Consider the following 20,539-nt stretch of genomic DNA (forward strand, 5'->3'; position numbering starts at 1 on the left):
TCTGGCCATTCCTTGGTCACAGTTCAGGCTACCCTACCTGTTCCCACCCCTTCCTTTACTCCCCAAACTGTTGAAGAAGATCAAAGCGGAAGGGGTGCCAGTCATCTTAATCGCCCCGGATTGGCCAAGGAGAGCTTGGTTCGCGGAGCTTGTCAACCTTCTCGCGGACGCTCCCTGGCGCCTTCCAGACAGGCCCAATCTGTTGTCTCAGGGTCCGATCTGCCACCCGAATTCTCGGTCGCTCAGTTTAACGGCGTGGCTGTTGAGACCGCGGTTCTAAGAGCGTCCGGCCTTTCGGACCGGGTAATTCACACCATGATTCAGGCTCGGAAGCCTTCATCTTCCAGGATCTACTACCGTACCTGGAAGGCTTACTTCCGTTGGTGCGAGTCCAACCGCGTTCCATCCATGTCCTTTTCTCTGCCTTCTCTTTTGGCCTTCCTTCAGGCAGGACTGGATTCGGGCCTGGCTCTTAGTTCCCTGAAGGGCCAGGTCTCTGCGCTTTACATCCTCTTTCAGAAGACCTTAGCTTCTCGGCCACAGGTTAAGACCTTCCTTCAAGGAGTAGCCAACGCTGTCCCGCCGTACAGGGCACCTGTGGACGCATGGGACTTAAACCTGGTACTGGACATTCTGAGGGTTTCTCCCTTTGAGCCTCTTAGGGAGATTCCGCTATCTGTTCTTTCTTGGAAGGTGACCTTTCTGGTGGCCATCACGTCTATTCGCCGCGTTTCCGAGTTGGCGGCCCTGTCTTGCCGTCCTCCGTTTTTGGTCATTCACCAGGACAAGGTGGTCTTCCGGCCCCCAACTTCCTTTCTTCCGAAGGTGGTTTCCACCTTCCTCCTCAACGAGGACATCGTTCTACCTTCCTTTTGTCCAGCTCCGACTCATCCTCTGGAGCGATCGTTGAACAAGCTAGACCTCGTCAGGGCAGTGAGGATCTATCTGGATAGAACGTCCTCTTTCCGGAAGACGGATTCTTTTTTCGTCATTCCTGATGGCACGCGCAGAGGCCAACCGGCTTCTAAAGCGACTATTGCTCGCTGGATCAGAATGGCAATTTTGGAGGCTTACCGGGTCAAGAACAGAGTGCCCCCTCCTGGGATTAAGGCTCACTCTACCCGGGCAGTCAGCGCCTCCTGGGCGGTGCACCACAGGGCTTCCGCCCTACAGCTTTGCAAAGCGGCAACTTGGTCTTCCATCCACACGTTCGCCAAATTTTAAAAGGTCCATACCTACGCTTCGGCGGACGCCAGCCTAGGCAGAAGGATCTTGCAGGCGGCAGTGGTGAGTCCTCTGACCTGATAGAAGTCTGGTTTTCCCGCCCGTGGGACTGCTTTGGGACATCCCATGGTTCCTGTGTCCCCCAATGAGAGGCGATAAAGAAAACAGGATTTTTGGTTGCTTACCGTAAAATCTGTTTCTTGGAGCCTCCATTGGGGGACACAGCTCCCTCCCAACGTTTTTGTTATATGTTCTCTGACTGTTCTCACGTTTACAGTTCTCAAGTTTGTGGTTATGGTTTTTCAACCTTGTTTCATTATCTCCTACTGCTTTCTCACTAACTGAAGAGTATAATGCCAGTCGGTGGGGTGTACACTGCAGAGGAGGAGCTAACTTTTTTATTTGTATAGTGTCAGCCTCCTAGTGGCAGCAGCATACACCCATGGTTCCTGTGTCCCCCAATGGAGGCTCCAATAAACAAATTTTACGGTAAGCAACCAAAGATCCTGTTTTTTGTGAAAAAATATGATTTTTTATTTTTACGGCTCTACATTATAAGCTTCTGTGAAGCACTTGGTGGTTCAAAGTGCTCACCACACAGCTAGATAAGTTCATTTGGGGGTCTACTTTCCAAAATGGTGTAACTTGTGGGGGGTTTCAATGTTTAGGCACATCAGGGGCTCTCCAAACGTGACATGGTGTCTCCTCTCTATTCCAGTCAATTTTGCATGGAAAAGGTAAATGGCGCTCCTTCCGAGCTCTGCCATGCGCCCAAACAGTGGTTTACCCCCACATATGGGGTATCAGCGTACTCAGGACAAATTTTACAACAACTATTGGGGTCCATTTTCTCCTGTTACCCTTGGTAAAATAAAACAAATTGGGGCCGAAATAAATTTTTTGTGAAAAAAAAAAAGTTAAATGTTCATTTTTTTTAAACATTCCAAAAATTCCTGTTAAACACCTGAAGGGTTAATAAGCTTTTTGAATGTGGTTTTGAGCACCGTGAGATATGCAGTTTTTAGAATGGTGTCACACTTGGGTATTTTCTATCATATAGAACCCTAAAAGTGACTTCAAATATGATGTGGTCCCTAAAAAAAAAAAATGGTGCTGTAAAAATGAGATATTGCTGGTCAACTTTGAACCCTTATAACTCGCTAACAAAAAAAAAAAGATTGGTTCCAAAATTGTGCTGATGTAAAGTAGACATGTGGGAAATGTTACTTATTAAGCATTTTGTGTGACATATCTCTGTGATTTAAGGGCATAAATATTGAAAGTTGGAAAATTGCGACATTTTTACAAATAAACGCAGGTAATAGCAAATAAATTTTACCACTATCATGAAATACAATATGTCACGAGAAAACAATGTCAGAATCATCAGGATCCGTTGAAGCGTTCCAGAGTTATAACATCATAAAGGGACACTGGTGAGAATTGTAAAAATTGGCCCGGCCATTAACGTGCAAACCACCCTTGGGTGTTAAGGGGTTAAAGAAATGTAAAGTTGTGCTTCCATGCTTAATATAAAATTCGTTAATAACACTATCTGACATTACCTAGTGTTTTACCATGAGACTGTGTTTGTCACCCATTTTTCTGCCTTTTATTGAAATTGAATTTTGCTACTAGCCCTGCAATTGGAAATGTTTATACAGAAGTATTATACAATTTTAAGATTTTATTATGCAAAAATAAAAATGTGTTTGTTTTTCTAGGTGACTGTATGAGAAGCTCAAATGAACTAGAGATATCTTCAGATATTAAAGCAGATGTTTGTGGTATCACACAAAATATATATGAAGCGCCTGCCAGTATCCCAGATACACCATCAGCCGTTCACAGCCCAGATCTATCATCTGCTCTGTTTCAACATGTGCTGTCTTCTGATTTATTACAGACTAAGATAATTAAAAGTAACAAAATAGAGGTTGAACATATTAATACATATGAAATGATTCACAAAGAGAAGAAGCCGTTCTCGTGCTCAGAATGTGGAGCACGTTTTATCTATCAATCAAAACTTATTGAACATGAAAGAATTCACACTGGGGAGAAGCCGTTTTCATGCTTAGAATGTGGGAAATGTTTTATGCGAAAATCACATCTTGTTGTGCATCAGAAACGTCACACAGAAGGAAAGCCATATCAATGTTTAGAATGTGGGAAACGTTTTTCTCAGAAAGTAAATCTTGTTGACCATCAAAAAACTCACACAGGGGAGAAGCCGTTTTCATGTTCAGAATGTGGTAAAGGATTTATAAAGAAGACATATCTTACTATACATCAGAGAACACACACAGGGGAGAAGCCTTTCTTATGCACAGAATGTGGAAAGTGTTTTAATCAAAAATCACATCTTGCTACACATCAGAAAAGTCACACAGAAGAGAAGCCATTTTCATGTCAAGTATGTGATAAATCATTTTCTCAGAAAATAAGGCTTGAAGACCATCAAAAAACTCATGCAAAGGATAAGCCGTTTTCATGTTCACAATGTGGGAAATGTTTTAAAAAGAAGCCATACCTTGTTTCACATCAGAAAATTCACACAGGGGAGAAGCCATTCTCCTGTCCAGAGTGTGGGAAGTGTTTTAAGCACAAATCAGTTGTAGCTAAGCATCAGATAAGTCACACAGGAGAGAAGCCATTTTCATGTTTAGAATGTGGGAAATGTTTTTCTTGGAAATCAAGTCTTGTTGATCATCAAAAAACCCACACAGGAGAGAAGCCATTTTCCTGTTTAGAATGTGGGAAATTTTTTACTTGGAAATCAAGTCTTGTTGATCATCAAAAAATTCACACAGGGGAGAAACCATTTTCATGTTCAGAATGTGGTAAATTCTTTACGCAAAAGTCTGGTCTTCTTAGACACCAGAGAACTCACCCAGGAAAAAGCCATTCTGATTCTCAGAATTTAAGACATGTTTTAACCATCAAATGATATCTTGCTAAGCATAATTTTAATGCTTAGAATACAGAAACTTTCAAACAAGGGAGTCTTAATTTTCATTTCCTGTTTGTGGTAAATGTTTTCTGCCTAAAAAAATTGTTAATTGAGAGAAAATTAGAGTCCTTAGTGGTTGATACCATCTTTTCAGTTAGTCATTACAAGGAGAGAAAACAGTTGTGGTAGTAAATATTGGAGCAGTTCATAGATTCTTTTCCAGATCCCCCACGTCTGTGTTTTAGGGAGCTCCCAAATCTATGAAGCATTATTGTCAGAAGCTCTCTGTCCTCTCCAACATCTACAGGAATACATCAATTAAGAAATGTTCTCAGACAGTTTGGGGGCATCACAACCCTCGACAAGACCTTAGAGGACAATAAAACTTTCACACTCATCTATTAACTGCTCCAATATTTACTGCTACAACTGTTTTCTCCCTGTCCCACATTGATCATTCTGTTTCATGTCACTTGTCTTATTTAGTGCATTATTCCTGTGCCCTGTAGTATATAAATATGGGACTCTTCAGATTTTGTATTATACTATGCCTGATGAAGAGACCTGAGTAGTCTCAAAAGCTGCTATTTGTTACCATCTCTTCAGTTAACCAGTAAAAGATATCAGCCACTGAGGGCTCTCAAATTAATATTTCTCTATTTATTGGCTAACACTGTGTAAAGATATATTTTTCCTGTTACTAGAGATAAATAATTTGACAATTTAAATGTGTGTTGAATTTTTAGGTATTCACCAAACTAGTTAAGTTTCAAACTCAAGAACATCCTTTATGCACAAAGCAAATCGCAAAACGTTTATCTCTATTGAAGGGGATAACTTTCCGTTAGCTGGGTGACCAACTGATGTGGACCCCACCAGTCCTGAGAACTGGGGCTCTAAAGTGTAGCGGCTGAATGGAGCAAATATCGCTTATGCGCACTTAAAGATCAGTTGGGCACTGTGCTTGGCATTTTCTGGCACACGCATTATTAGTATAGCGCCATTTGTTCCATGATGCTTTACATGTGAAAAGGGGTATACATAATAAAAAACAAGTGCAATAATCATGAACAATACAAATCACCGACTGGTACAGGAGGAGAGAGGACCAGAGGGCTCACAGTCTGAGAATGAGAATACAGTAGGGGAAGGGTAAAGCTGGTTGTGCAACAAGGTTTATTGCACGTTGTAGGCTTGTCACAAGAGGTAGGTCTTCAGGTTCCTTTTGATGATTTCCACAGTAGGATAGAGTCTAAAATGTTCGGGTTCAGAGTTCCAGAGTAGGGGGAATGCACGGGATAAATCTTGTATGCGATTGTGTGAAGAGCAGATAAGAGGTAGTAGAGATGAGCGAATATGTTTGAAAAACGATCGCTGAATGTGCCTTGTTTATACCTAATTCGTGCCGAATTTGTTTGATCATTTCTGAACATATTCGCTCATCTGTACTCCTATTGACTCCAATGGCGTTCGGCTATGTTCAGCAAATGTTGAAAATATGGCAATCATCTGAACCGAAAATTTATTCTCTCATCTCTAGTAAGGATAGGAGGTTGCGTGCATTCTTTATTAAGGAGGTTGTGAGACTGCATGGTATTCCTTCAGATATTGTCTCAGACCCGGGGGGTGCAGTTTATTTCTAAGTTTTGGAGGGCTTTCTGCAGCCGGCTGGGGACTCATTGGTCATTTTCTTCAGCTTTTCATCCTCAATCCAATGGTCAGACTGAACGCGTAAATCAAAATCTTGAGACTTATCTCAGGTGTTTCATCTCAGAGAATCAGGAGGACTGGGTTAAATACTTACCGCTAGCAGAATTTGCTATAAACAATCGTACTCATGAGTCTACTGGTAAGTCCCCGTTTTAAGGGGCAGATGGTTTTCATCCTCAATCTACTTCATTTAATAGGAGGGATTCCTCAGGTGCTCCTGAAGAGGAGAGGTTTTCTTAATCCATCACGTCCGTATGGCAAAGGGTTCTTGATAAATTAAAGAGGATGGGTTCCAGGTATAAAAATGCGGCTGATCGGAGACGTGTGGAAGGTCCGGACCTTTGTGTGGGTGATTGGGTTTGGTTGTCCTCGAAAAATATTAAGCTGAGAGTTCACTCGTGGAAATTGGGCCCTAGGTTCATTGGCCCTTATAGGATTGTGGCCGTCGTGAATTCCGTTGCTTTTCGGCTGGCTTTGCCTCAGTCATTTAAGATCCATAATGTTTTTCATCGCTCCTTACTCAAAAAGGTTGTGGCGTCATTCAATCAGTCCCCTTCACCTCCATCTCCAGTCCTTGTTGATGGAAGTCTCGAGTTCCAGATTTCCAGGGTTATAGATTCTCGTTTAGTTCGTCGATCCCTACAATATCTGGTACACTGGAGAGGGTACGGTCCTGAGGAAAGGACGTGGGTACCTGCTGCCGATGTCCATGCGGTTAGGTTGGTTCGGGCATTTCATACAGCTCATCCTGAGAAACCTGGTCCTGAGGTTCCGGAGATCCCTCGTAGAAGGGGGGTACTATCACCGGGCTACCGCGACAGGTTCCAGAGAACCGCAGCGCTCTGGGTCTCGGTCACACACAGTGAACAGAAGCTCTTCACCTGTATTCTGACCTGGCTGCTTTGTGCCAGCAGTGCAGGAGTTAACCTTATTGCAGAGTTGCTGAGAGCTGGGTCTCTCTCAGCTAAAGTGGATTTTGTAATCTGATCCTCTATATAGACCCAGTCCTGACTTCAGCTATTGTCATTGATCAGTTCTACTGCCTGGCTTGGAGGTTGAAGGCGCGTAGTGTTGGTGTTGGAGGTTTATTTACAGAGATTGGTGTCTGCTGTTTTGGTTGCATGTTAAACCTGTTTTCCTTCCTAGTTTATTCCTTCTCTTCCCTTCTCTGTGTTTCCTCTGTGGTTGTGTGAGTATTTGGTGAGTTTGAGACTTTTAGTTACCTTGTCTGTATACCCTGTTATTTGTTGTATTATTACACTGGTGCAGTCCACCTCCTTTGGGGGGAGAGGGGGCCACTGAGAGGGCCTGCACAGGAGACAGGGATACGCTGGCGGCTCGGGCCTCCTAACCATCATAGGTACCCCCGAGATAAGGGAAAGCCAGGGCCCCATTAAAGTGGTAGGGACAGGTGCGGGTCCCAGTACACCGTCCTGCCCCTTTAATGCCGCTTACGGCGTGACAAGCTGAATGTCATGTCTGTTAGGTATGAAGGGATCCAGGATAGTGCCAAGTCTATGAGATAAGAGAATCTGTAGTAAAAGGGAATGGTCCAGTCCGTTGAGGGCAGATTACAGATTCAGTAGGAAGAGGATAGTATTGTCGCTTGGCTTTGGCAGTTAGTAGGTCATTGGTGACTTTAGTTAGGGCAGTTTTGGTGGAATGATTCGGTCGAAAGTCAGATTGTAATCAGTCAAAGAGGGAGCAGGAGGAGAGGTGGGAGGACAGTTTAAGATGGACATGCTGTTCCAGTGGTTATGAGGCATAGAAGAGAAGTGATATGAGATGACATGCTGTTCCAGTAGTATTGAGGCATAATGGAGAAGTGATATGGGGGATGATGGCAAAATACAGAGGATGGGTCAGGATTTTTGAGGATGGCATGGCCTCATTTTGTGATCAAGGCATGTTTAAAGCAAGAGGGAAAGAAACTAGTTGTTAGTGATAGGTTGAAAAAATGGGTTAGGGTTGTGATGAAGACTAGTGAGGTTTGGGATGGGAATGGGTCAAGTGCACAGGTGGTGAAATGTGATCTGGAGAGATATGATCTTCTGTAATGGTGGAAAAGCTGTTTTTGGAAGAGAAGGGTGAATAGTTGTGGGGACTATAGGCTGATGTTCTCAAAGTATTCAGCTGTGAGAAGAGGGAGGAGGTGCTGGGGTATCGAGGAGAGAATTGAAAGTGTTGAATAGGTGTTTAAGAGTGTGAGACATGGATGATATGAGAGATGAGAAGTAGGTTTTGTTTTTCAGCAGGGAGTGCGGACTTGAGATTGGTGGGGTGCTGTTTGTATGTAATGAAGTGCTTATTGGAGTATGATCTCTTCCATCTCTGCTCAGCAACTCTGGAAACTCGCCTCAATTCTTTAGTCAGGCTGCTGTGCCAGGTTTGCCTGTTGATTCTGCGAGCTTTAGGTTGTGGGAGACAGGTGACCCGATTTGAGAGCTGCAGTTATTGTGGTGTTATATAAAGTGGCAGTAGCATCTGGATCGCGTAAGGAACCTATGTCTGCTAAAGGGAGGAGGGACTCATAAAATAAGTGTAAATCAAGGTGTTTGAGATTCAGGGGAGGGTGTGCAAGTTTGTGGAGGATTGTGCGCTTGGAAAAGGAGAGGGAAGAGAATGTGAGTAGGTTTTGGTCAGACAGGAGGAGACGTGAGTTAGAGAGGTTAGGTAGGGAACAGAGGTGGGTGAAGATGAGGTCCATCTTTGTGATTGGCTGTGGTGGACCATTGAGTGAGGCAAAGGAAGAAGTGTTAGAAGCTTAGGCTACTTTCACACTAACGTCGTGTGACGGCCGTCGCAATGCGTCCTTTTGGAGAAAAAAACGCATCCTGCAAAGTTGCCCGCAGGATGCAGCTTTTTTCCATAGACTTGCATTAGCGATGCATTGCGACGTATGGCCACACTTCGCATCCGTCATGCGACGGATGCGTCGTATTTTGGCGGACCGTCGGCACAAAAAAAGTTCCATGTAACTTTTTTTGTGTGACGTGTCCGCCATTTCCAACGGCGCATGCGCGGCCGGAACTCCGCCCCCTCCTCCCCGGACATTACAATGGGGCAGCAGATGCATTGAAAAACTGCATCCGCTGCCCCCGTTGTTCATTTATGTCACAACGTGCGTCGGTCCGACGCATGGCGACGGCCCAGTACCGACGCTAGTGTGAAAGTAGCTTTAGAGACAGCTGAGTGGGAAATGTCAATGGGAATGTTGAAGTCACCCAAGATGATAGTGGGGATGTTGGTGGAAAGAAAATGAAGTAGCCAGTAGCAGTAAAGAACAGTCAATTGGAGGGGAGAGTAGATATGAACAGGATGCACCTCAAAAGAATAGAGAAACTCATGATGGCAGTGGAATTGAGCTGAAGGAGCAGTTATCTGACAGGAGAAAACCATCCACCTTGTGTGTTGCTGGGCTGGGGGTGTTAGAAAGATGGAATGTACCATAAAAAAGTGTAGCTGCAGAGGCTGTGTCAGGTTACAGTGATGCCAAAGAAGAAAAGTTCGTTTTTAATGAAAAGATCATGTATGTATGAAAGTTTGTTGCAGACAATGAGTGTTTCATAGAACTTCTGTTAGAGGTACTATGGTAGTAGGAGCTGGGTGAATGGGTATAAAGTTAGAAAGGCTTAAACAAATTATGATAAATCATGGATAAGAGGTTGAAGTGACTGTGGGGATGTGGTGAGGACTAGGATTTGAAGAGATATCACCGACTGTGAGGAGGAGAGGAAAGAGTATTGGGAACAGGAGAGGGCATAAGGTGGCTGTGTGTGTTTGGAAATAAAAGAATTTATGTTGAGGAACAAACCTGAGGAGGCAGTGAGATGGATGGGGAGGATGACCAGTTCATTACTAGTTGTACTGATTAGGGGGGTTAGAAAGTGGAGGAATATGGGGGTAATGGTGGAAACAAACAATGTTTACAGTGACTATGTATCCATTTGTCTTCAGTTCCCTTCTGCTTCCATTCTAGTCTAATTAATTGAAGTACACTTATATGATGCACGAGCAGACTAAAGTATATGCATTCAGATGTGAAACAGAGGGGAGAGGCCTGCAGTTATCTTATTCAGTTAATCAAAGCTGAGCCAGATGTAAGATATTGCAGACAGAGTAAACAAGCAGTGGTAAAGAAAAGTGGGAAGGTGGTAGTGGGAGAGCAGTATGAAACATACCAGGAACATGCAGAAGAGACAAAGGAATATTAGTAATGATGAGCAAGCATGCTCCTGTGCTAAACGAGTGTTTTGCTGTGCTCGAAAAATAGATTTGTCACCACAAATGTTCGACAACTGCAACACATGCTATCCATACATGTGTTGAAGCTGTCGAACGGCTGAGAGACAAGCAGTCACGGCGACTGCAAAACCTATTTTTCAAGCACGCTGAAAACACTCGTTTAGCATATAAGCATGGAAAAGCTGGGTAGCGGTATCAAACATACGAGGAACATGCGGCAGAGACAAAGGAATATCAGGCGTTGGAAAAGCTGAGGAGCAGTATAAGATATACCTGCGGGAAGAGTAGGGACCATACTGCAATTATACCTGAAATATTGCTAATGAAATGGTAACCATTGGGAAAAGATTATATAACCCAAGTACTCGATTTCTGTTTTATGGAATTTCTCCTGTATGATATAGAGATGATGGGTTCTTAGAGGCTCCAGCAGAGAGTTCATATCATTCTGATATTCCTCAGCAGAATTAGAAAAGATAAATATATGTAGGTAAAAAATAGGTTTGAGTTGCAGCGGCTGCATGTCTTGCATCTGTTCCACAGCCACATAGTAATTTTATTTAGCTCTCTGTAATCACTGCAGGGTTTAAAGAAACCTTCTTTCTTGACCAAAAGTATAGGTGCACCTGCTGATGATAAAGGACAAAAAAAACTCTTTAACTCCATTTTCATCTATGTCTTCTTTGAGGGCTTTTAATTCTTGCTATGCCAATGTTCATATGATCCTGAATGGTATAGCTGCTCCACGCAACAGACAATGAGGTTGAGTTTGTCACCATTTTTCTTGTCACATACATAGGCAGGTTGTATGTAAGTTATTGGCCAAAGGATCCTCTACAACCTTTTCATGGGGTAGTTTTGGTAACATCTGCTGGGAGTGGACAGCCAATGGAAAATACAATTCTTTAGTTTTCCAGTTAATTATGGGGTTTACAGTTTGCAACAGTGGCATTCTGAAGATTAGGTTCCATAATTTTCTCCAAAGGCTCAGTCTCTTGCCTGTGCTCGCTGGCGATCCATCTACAGTTTTCATAATAAAAGACAATATTTTCACCCCGTGGTTTTTGACAAAAACTGTTGATAAAATTTTAATTTGCTCCTGAGTCCAACATGGCAGGGGTCAAAATCTAAATCAGCAATTTGTTTGGAATAAAACAATGACAGTCTTTTCCTTTTTGCTATTGTCTACAATGGAAGAATTTGAATGGATTCACTGGTGATAACTCGTTCAGTCTAGACTGATTGATTTATACAGTTGATTAAGACTATTGATGAGGATATGGTCAGACGTAGCACAATAGACACTAAGACTATGTGCACATGTTGTGGATTTGTGTGCGGATTTTTCCGCACCATTTTTGCAAAATCCGCAGGTAAAACACTGCGGATTTCCTTTGGTTTTTGTGCGGATTCCATCTGCTGATTCCTATTGAGCAGGTGTAAAACGCTGCGGAATCCGCACAAAGAATCGACATGCTGCGGAATATACATGGGCACAGCGAATTTGGTTTTTCATAGGTTTACATGGTACTGTAAACCGCATGGAAAACAGCTGCGGATCCGCAGCAAAATCCGCAACGTGTGCACATAGCCTTATTCTCCCAAAGCATCCGTTCTTTTCTTTCCGCATTTTCATGTTATAATAGCCTGTCATCCCGCATGGGTTCAGCTTCAGATAAATGAGGATTCCTTGTTTTGAAGACTTGTCTCCATTGCTTCCATGATTAAGACACTTTTGAGTTGAAACGTGTTGGATTTTTTACCATCCACTGGGGTGTCCACTGCCTGTAATATGTTCTTTTAACAAAAGAAATAATTTTTATACTTGCCTTCCTGCCTGAGATCGCTGGAGATTACTGCGTATTTGGACTTGTATCCGCAAGGCCAGGGCGGCTCTGTGCGACGGTGTGGATCCGGTGAGCTGAACTTTTTCTTTTTACATTGCTACAAGTTGGGAGTTAGAATCATTTGAAAGACCACAAGTCAAGAACAGTGAGGAATGACCAAATTAAATGAATGTAAGAAGGAATAGAGCACAGAGATGCCAGCTTCTCCACCAGACGAAGAGGAACTACTAAGCAATGAACTCAGTAACCCACACACTGAATGGCAGGAGGCAGCATGCGGGACAAGGCAATTCTGTAAAAACATGAATGTGCTATGTTCATTCATTAGTATAATACAACAAGTCTGTTTTCTCTCATCACCACCTCTGTATACCAATCGGTAGGAAGTCCGGGCAATTTCCTACCTCAAGATGTACTCATACTCGTGCACATCTCCATTTTACACCTATCATATATGTATTGCTCCACTCCATACACACACAGCTCTGCTCCTCTCCGTACACCTCGTACACACACGGCTCTGCTCCATACACCTCGTACACATGTGGCTCCGCTCCGTACACCTCGTTCACACTCGGCTCCCTTCTGTACACCTCGTTCACACACGGCTATGCTCTGTACACCTCGTACACACGTCTCTGCTCTGTACACATTGTACACACGTCTGCTCCGTACATCTTGCACACACGCAGCTCCACTCCGTACACCTCGTACACGTGGCTCCGCTCCGTACACCTCATACACACGTCTCTGCTCTGTACACCTCGTACACACACTGCTCCGCTCCGTACACCTCGTACACACACGTCTCTGCTCTGTACACCTCGTACACACACGGCTCCGCTCCGTACACCTCATACACACACGGCTCTGCTACATCCCCCCTGTAAACCCCTCCTGACCCCACACATAAACTTCCCCTCATCCAGCACCATGACAACACCACAGCAGAGTCCTGCATACACTGAGGCCCCTGATCATGTGACCCCTGACTCCTCCCCTCCTGTGACCATCACAGGTCCTGTGCGCACAAAGCAGCCGGTAGCCATCAGACTGTATGGACTCCCTCCAGGTATGAGACTGGGGTCTAAGGGGTATCGTTTCTCCTTGTGGAGAGTGACATACCATCTCTAGCTTGTCCAGGTAAGGAGGCTTATTCGCCGTGCAACGCTTCTCTGGGAAATTAAATATGCAAATTGCCTCTTCTGAGAAAAAGAGGACTTAAACTCTATAGCGCCACCTATTGGAAGTAGCGATCCTACAAGTCACAAGAGTTGATTGTGACTTGTAGGATCGCTACTTCCAATAGGTGGCGCTATAGAGTTTAAGTCCTCTTTTTCTCAGAAGAGGCAATTTGCATATCCAGGTATGAGGTAATATTGGTATGGGCGTGTTCTTACTTTGCATTATGAGCGTGTTCTAGTATAGCAACAAGACGCCATTATTATTGCAGCATGTAGCATGCCAGGTGAAGCTGCAGGGAGCCAGGTGAGTGTTCTTAAATGAATGATTGTGGTGAAGGGGTTAATGCTAGCAGTGTTGTTTCCCAGGGAGTAGTTTGCACAGCCATTCTAGGGGTAACAGCCACTGATCGGGCGCCCATGATTGGAGATCACAGGATGTATACACTGTATAGGGCTCAGTGTTCAGCCCAATAATAGCTACCATGTAATTGATGTGAAGGAATTCTAGTCTCTGACACACGGATCCCATAAACTTCTTGTACAATAAGGAGTTTTACTTCAATTTCTTCCTCTTGGTGGCTTTTTAACAAATTATATGCCTGTAATATGTAGAGACAACGTATTTCCTAAGATATTTGGACACAGCAGATACACAGCGCTGTAAACTTGTAGCACTGGGAATAGTCAGTAATCTGCTCACTTCTCCTTTATTGTGCAGCTTTTATCTGACATTTAGCCATATAAACTACATGTGATAGTATAGGACCCAAGCATTGCTAGCCAATAGTAATAGCTTTGCTTGATGGTAGCAATCCACCTGTCAGCCCACAAGCATTCCCCTTTACAGTTTGCTGTGCTAGCCAGATGACCAAGATGGGCCCTGTTGGTATATTTTCATAATCCCAGGTTCCAACTTCCGAGTTGTGGTATCTCAGCATTCAGATCAGGATCCTACGTCTTTCCAGTTTCCACTGCCCTCCTCGCTCTTGGATCTACCCAATTCTGTGACAAACTTATACCGTTAAAATTGACAAAAGAGATTTGAATCCAGCTCATTTACAGTAGTTGTATATGTAGTTCGTGTATGTAATCCCATCGTGTTGCAGGGATAGAAACTCGGCAGCAGGTAGGAACGCACAAAAAAGGGTGGATCCAGCACCACATTCAAAGGAAAGTACGTATATACTCGATTATAACCCCAGGTACATAATTTTGCCACAGAAAACTGGATAAGCCTATTGACTCAAGTATAAGCCGGGTATGCATTGTCCGCTCATCCCTGTCCTGCTATGCACGACTCCCCTGTCCTGTCCTGGTATGTGTGGCCCCCCTGTCGTATGTATGGCTCCCTCGGTCCCATCGCCGAAAGCATGGCTCTCCCGGTCCCATCTCCGTCGCCCTGCCCCCCATGGGCAGCACCATGTCGCCCCCATAGCCTCTCCATGCCCACCCAAACATCCCATACACATGAAAAAAAAAGCCCACCACATACTCACCTCAGTCCACTTCCCCGGTGCTTCTCTCTGCCTCTGGTGCATGGACTCTTCAGAGTACACAGCTGATGCGATTAAATGACGTCATCACGTCAGCTGTTTTCACACACTGATTGGAGGAGGAAGTGGCCGTAGGCCCCTCATCAAACAATGAAGTCAGTGCAGATGGAGACATGGCATGGTGCGGCCCAATGACCTCTGATTTCCAGCCCCATGGCTGTCTCAGTCCGCGGGCCGCACTGAGACAGCCAGAGGGCCAGATGTGGCCCACGGGCCGTACTTTGCCCAGGTCTGGTGTGGAGAATTTCAAAAGACGTTTGACCGTGACTGAAAAGCTAGAGATCCCCACCCCTATGACTGAAACTGAAAGCATGTTGGGCAATCATCAAACTATAAAAAGTGATTTTTGCACTAAATACTGGGACGTTTGCTTGAGATAAACATGTTTTGTAATGCAGTGTTCATCACTAACAAGACATTGGGAGCAGTTTAATCGCAAAAAAGGACATGAGAGATTTCCTTTAACCACTTTCCCACATTAGACATATAGTTACGTCTAAGGTGGGTTCCCCCTGTTTACCGTGGGCTCCGATGGTGAGCCCGCAACTATTCCTGTACATGTCAGCCAATTTAAACAACTGATATGCGCCCCTAACAGCTGCGGATGGAATCGCGATCAACCCGTGGCTGTTAACATGTTAAATGCCGCTCTCAATCTCTGACCAGTGAACAATCCAGAAAACCTTTATAAGGACTCAGAGGGAATATTCCATTGAACATAGATATGATTCCTTAAAGTTTGTAATGCGGCTGCAAGAAAAGGAACAATCCGGGGGTGCCACCCAGTTGTCACAGCTCGGTTTAGGGATTCTATCCGGTGATTGCTGCCTGATAGATTTCACTCACTGCTGAATCACAACCTGTTCAGTCTTTATCCAACCGCTGATACTTCCCTTGTCTTTGCTTTCCTTTCCCTTATTTGATGCTATTCAGGTGTCTCTCACTTCCTCTCTTGGTTCTGTTCTATTACCTCTCAGGGGTGATTATATTCACCTTGCACATGCTTTCTTTGCTGGTTATACTTCAAGGTTAATGGGTTTTTCCAGTTCCAGCTCCATAGCTGAAGAATATCCTGTTTTAGTAATCTCGGTTGCTTTCTCGCAGTCTGTGAGTTATCCTTCCCAGCACAATTTCCTTTCTTCCACACATGGGGTCTGCACGTTTTTCACTTAGTCCGTTTATTTTTTGGTTCTTCGTCTTTTTCCCTGTCAATCCTGTGTGAATGTGTTTAGTGTCTTCCTGCACGCACTCCTTACCCTCTTGTAGGATTTGTGTGTGGTATTCCCTCTCATCCTTCAGGAAGTATGAGAAACCCCTCTACAGCCTTTTAGGGAACCAGGTCTAAGAAGGTGATTTTAGTTGTGCAGCTAGGAACTTTTCTAGTTTGTACAGGGACCAGTTGGGTCTCCATTTATTATTCCTTTCCTTCCTCCGTTATTTTTTGTAAGTGTGCAAACACATTCATAGCAATCTGATGTCAAGAAAAAAGCAACAATGGTCCTTTTGAATAGCTCCTCTAATCCAGCAGGGTATCCAAAGTGGATGACAATAGTATGTGACACACGATCTCTATTCTCTAGTCTAAATGTCCAAGTAGTGGCACCAGGATCTGGCCTCAGCAGCAGATCCTAGCCCTTCCAAGACATAGCACCAACAATCAGATCCCAAACGTGTCTTCCCTTTTCTACCTTCTTTTTGGGATCAGCCCCCTGCAAAGAGGAACAAAGACACCCCACTACTTAATATTTAGGACAAGGAACGTCAGTGGAGACATAATTACATTATGGTTCATGGTGGCCAGCTGGGGTGACACATTTGTTATAGTATCCAATTAAAAATCCATTTAGATTTGGCTTTAGACATTTTCTTTTACTATATAATAACCCTCCTTACAGTTTATGGGGACTTTTTCTACCTCAAAAGCTGATATCCCTTGGTTGATATCTATGTGCATTCATATAAAATACTTTGATAAATGGTGAATCGGGAAACTTCCTGCCATATTCCTCGTATTTTCCCACAGAGCTTTTTTTGTAGTGGCCTTACACATTCTTCATATATTTTTTCACATCATATTGCATTACTGGTGAAAAATTCAAGAGCACAGATATTGCCTATTGGTTGCCATCTCTTACATAAGTGAAGGTGAAGTGCAGCGCTGGTTGTCTTATTCATTTGCCATACAAGTTGGCAAGACCTCTTTGGCCAGTGATCATTTCTGGCGTTCATGTGAAGATGTTACGTGATCTGTCCTTAAATAAAATCTTCTTTATATCTCCTCCTCCACTTATCTACAGAAAGTTCATTGTTTATGACTTAACATTTTCTCATCCAGGTTCCTACAATATCTCATCCTCTCAGTGGAGATCTTCTATAAAAGAGAATTTTCCTGATTGATCTGTCAAGGATAGAAAGGGACAGGGACAAGATGGCAGAGAGGATATTACACCTCACCCTAGATATCCTCTTCCAGCTTACTGGAGAGGTGAGAGATTCTGATGACATCACATTACATCATTTTTATCTATGGGAATAACAGATGGACAGAACTGGAGAGGTGAGGACTCTGGAGATGTCTGTAGTGAGATTTATTTATGTGTCTCTCAATACACAGGATTACACAGTAGTAAAGAAGACCTCTAGTGAGCACTGTCAGGCCCCACTGTCTGAGGGATGGGGAAGACCCATGAGCCCAATCATGGGGCCTCCACCTCACCCCCTGATACATGAGGACATTAAAGTCCAGAAGATCCTAGAACTCGCCTACAAAATGATTGAGCTGCTGACTGGAGAGGTGACACTGCTGGGAATGCTGGGACATTATACCATAATGCTTTGAAAGGATCATGGGGATGACTATCATTGTATGTATCAGGTTCCTATAAGGTGTCAGGACGTCACAGTCTATTTCTCCATGGAGGAGTGGGAGTATTTAGAAAGACACAAAGATCTGTACAAGGACGTCGTGATGGAGATTCCCCAGCCCCTCACATCACCAGGTAATAGATAGGACTAAGTGCACACGGCCTATAATTATCTGAATGTAAAGAATTATTTCGGTCCCTGTTTGTGTTTCCTCCAGTTCTATCCAGTAAGAGGACAACACCAGAGAGATGTCTCCGTCCTCTTCTTCCACATGACTGTAAACAAGAAGATCCCAATGTTCCACAGGATCATCAGGTAGATGGAGAGAAGGTGTCATGAGATGTCCCCTATGATGTGTAGACGGCTGTGAAGGTCTTGTTTTATCCACCAGTATTAAGTTTTACACTTCCACTATATAATTGTCTAAGGGTCACTTCCGTCTGTCTTTCTGTCTGTCCCGAAAATTCTGCGTCGCTGATTGGTCGCGGCCGTCAGTGCCCCCTCCATACTCCCCTCCAGTCAGCGCTCACACAGGGTTAATGGCAGCGTTAAAGGACCGCGTTATGCCGCGGTGTAACGCAGTCCGTTAACGCTGCTATTAACCCTGTGTGACCAACTTTTTACTATTGATGCTGCCTATGCAGCATCAATAGTAAAAAGATCTAATGTTAAAAATAATAATAAAAAAAATAGTTATATACGCACCCTCCGTCGTCCCCCCGGATCCAGAACAGGCCTTTTCCCTTCCCCCATGACGGCACACCTGAGAGAGGGGATCCGCCCAGCCAGGACAGGAAACCCTACTGAAAATAAAAGGGCGGTACCTCTCGGTCACTTCAGTTGGGTTTCCTGTCCTGACAGGGACCCTCTTACTGAACACGGCGGTTCCACTTACCCAGGTCCCGTCCCGACGTGGAAGAATCAGGCAGCGCCTGTGCGTCGGGTTCGGGAGTCTGGAAGCGCCGTCCGCAGGTCCTCCGGGTCTCTGCGTACGAGCGGGCGTTGTTGCAGCACGGTCGGGGGTTCCAGCTCCTTCCGTGGCTGCCGCGCCGCCCTCCTCCCTCTGCCGGCGTCCAGGTGCGGTGGCCGCTTCCGGGTCGCCCGTCTGACGTCGCGCGCAGGGCACGCTGGGAATGGGCGTGCCCGTGTGACGTCGGGGGCGGGAGCGCCGGATCCAAGATGGCGGCGCCCATGAAGAAACGCCGGCCAGTGGAAAAGGACTCCGGCGACGCGGCAGAGGAGGGGGGGGTCACGATTGGGCACCGGAGGAGGCGAGGAGTGCAGTGGTCCCCCATAAAAGGGTGTCTGACCACAGAAGACGCGCTCATGTCCAGAAACTTCAACATGGATGTGGGACAACAGGAGCAGCAGCAGCAGCAGCCGCCGCCATTACAGCAGCAGCAGCGTCAAGAGCTCTCATCAGATGCCTTGCCGAGCCACCAGCACAGGAGCAGCCGCTCAAGTGGTAGGAGTGGCGGCCGTCCCATCAGGCAAGACTCTTCAGCGTCCAGGAAGGACACTACACGAGCATCTGTCCAGCCTTCAAAATCGGTACCCTTAACGGTCGGCGGTGGTGAGTGATCTACGTGAATGTCACCCTTATGGTAACAGGGTCCATTTTTTCTGTTTGATCACTAGGGGTCGAGGAAATGTAGCGGCAAAACAAAGAACCGTGAATGTGCCCTTTGTAAAGCCCCGCAGTTCAGTGGCAGAAGGATCTCTGCGCTGTCTGTATTAATAGAACTATTGAGGAAGAGACCCCTAATTTTGCCACAAGCCTTAAAGCCATAATTCAAGCAGAGATAAAAGACTCCTTAAAATTGGCCCTCAAAAAAGCTGGGAGGAAAAGCCGTAAAGTGTCTACGGATTCGGAGGCCTCTCAGAAACTAGGGAGTCAAAAATCATCCCGATCTCCCTCTACCTCTTCCGCCTCTGTCCAGTCCTCAGATTCCTCCTCAGATAGTGATACAGGTGGGCGTCCATGTTTCCCAACTGAGGATGTAGAAAAATTAGTTAAAACGGTCAGAACTGCTATGGGCCTTAAAGAGGAGAAAACGCCTAGATCACTTGAGGATGTCATGTTTGGCGGTTTAGATGAAAAGAGGAAGCGAACATTTCCGGTCAATGCTAAAATCAAAGCATTGATCGAAAAAGAATAGAAAATACCTGAAAAAATGGGTATACTATCTTCTTCATCAAAAAGGAGATATCCTTTTGAAGAAAAAGACTCAGAATCTTGGGAGAAAATCCCTAAGATTGATGGTGCGGTAGCCAAATCCTTGAAGAGATCTTCCCTTCCATTAGAAGATTCAGGGGTCCTAAAAGATCCACTAGACAAGAAAGCAGATGGATTCTTGAAACACATCTGGGAAGCTGCGGCAGGAGGCCTGAAACCAGCTATAGCTGGAACTTGTACAGCTCGAGCCCTTATGGTCTGGTTACAACAAATTGAAGACCAGCTAAGAAATAAAGTTCCTAGGAATGACGTTCTTGCAAACATATCCCTAGTTCAAGGGGCAGCAGCCTTCTTGGCAGATTCCTCCATAGACTCTGCAAAGTTAACGGCTAGAGCAGCGGGCCTGTCCAACGCGGCCAGAAGAGCCTTATGGCTCAAAGGGTGTCCGGGAGACCTGCCATCAAAACATAAGCTTTGCTCCATCCCATGCGACGGTCAACTCCTCTTTGGGAAAAAGTTAGAAGAAATATTGGAACAGGCAGGAGACAAAAATAAAGCCTTTCCAACCTTCCCTAAGGATCCTAAAAAACCCTTTTTTCGGAGAAGATATAATAGAGGCAGACCTCCAGGAGATAGGAGAAATTGGGAATTCAAAGATAAAAGGAGATCGGGCTATATGTTCAAAGGGCCCTCTACCTCTGCAAAAAAATCCCCCCAATGACACTACATCACAGGTTGGAGCAAGACTCTCCTTCTTCCATCCAGCCTGGATAAACATCTCC

At 44.8% G+C, this 20,539-nt stretch overlaps 2 protein-coding genes across 6 annotated transcripts in view; both read left to right on the top strand.

Moving 5' to 3' along the window:
* Window positions 1-4,902, top strand: part of LOC138663950 (gastrula zinc finger protein XlCGF57.1-like) — a 60,784-nt gene extending 55,882 nt beyond the window's left edge. For 2 of the 4 annotated variants that reach the window (XM_069750331.1, XM_069750332.1), the window contains one exon: window positions 2,949-4,901. In XM_069750331.1, the coding sequence (XP_069606432.1) occupies window positions 2,949-4,174 (1,226 nt within the window). In that variant the 3' untranslated portion in view covers window positions 4,175-4,901. Of the gene's footprint in view, window positions 1-2,948 lie in introns of all 4 variants that reach the window. The other 2 variants (XM_069750333.1, XM_069750330.1) reach the window with 2 other exon arrangements.
* An 8,093-nt stretch (window positions 4,903-12,995) lies between these two features.
* Window positions 12,996-20,539, top strand: part of LOC138663937 (zinc finger protein ZFP2-like) — a 34,548-nt gene continuing 27,004 nt past the window's right edge. Inside the window, exons 1-5 of one of the 2 annotated variants that reach the window (XM_069750308.1) lie at window positions 12,996-13,122; window positions 17,052-17,201; window positions 17,331-17,510; window positions 17,592-17,715; window positions 17,799-17,896. In XM_069750308.1, the coding sequence (XP_069606409.1) occupies window positions 17,145-17,201; window positions 17,331-17,510; window positions 17,592-17,715; window positions 17,799-17,896 (459 nt within the window). In that variant the 5' untranslated portion in view covers window positions 12,996-13,122; window positions 17,052-17,144. Of the gene's footprint in view, window positions 13,123-17,008; window positions 17,202-17,330; window positions 17,511-17,591; window positions 17,716-17,798; window positions 17,897-20,539 lie in introns of those variants that run through there. The other variant, XM_069750309.1, reaches the window with a different exon arrangement.

Source organism: Ranitomeya imitator, chromosome 2 (genome assembly GCF_032444005.1).
Source record: "Ranitomeya imitator isolate aRanImi1 chromosome 2, aRanImi1.pri, whole genome shotgun sequence".
Taxonomy (NCBI): domain Eukaryota; kingdom Metazoa; phylum Chordata; class Amphibia; order Anura; family Dendrobatidae; genus Ranitomeya; species Ranitomeya imitator.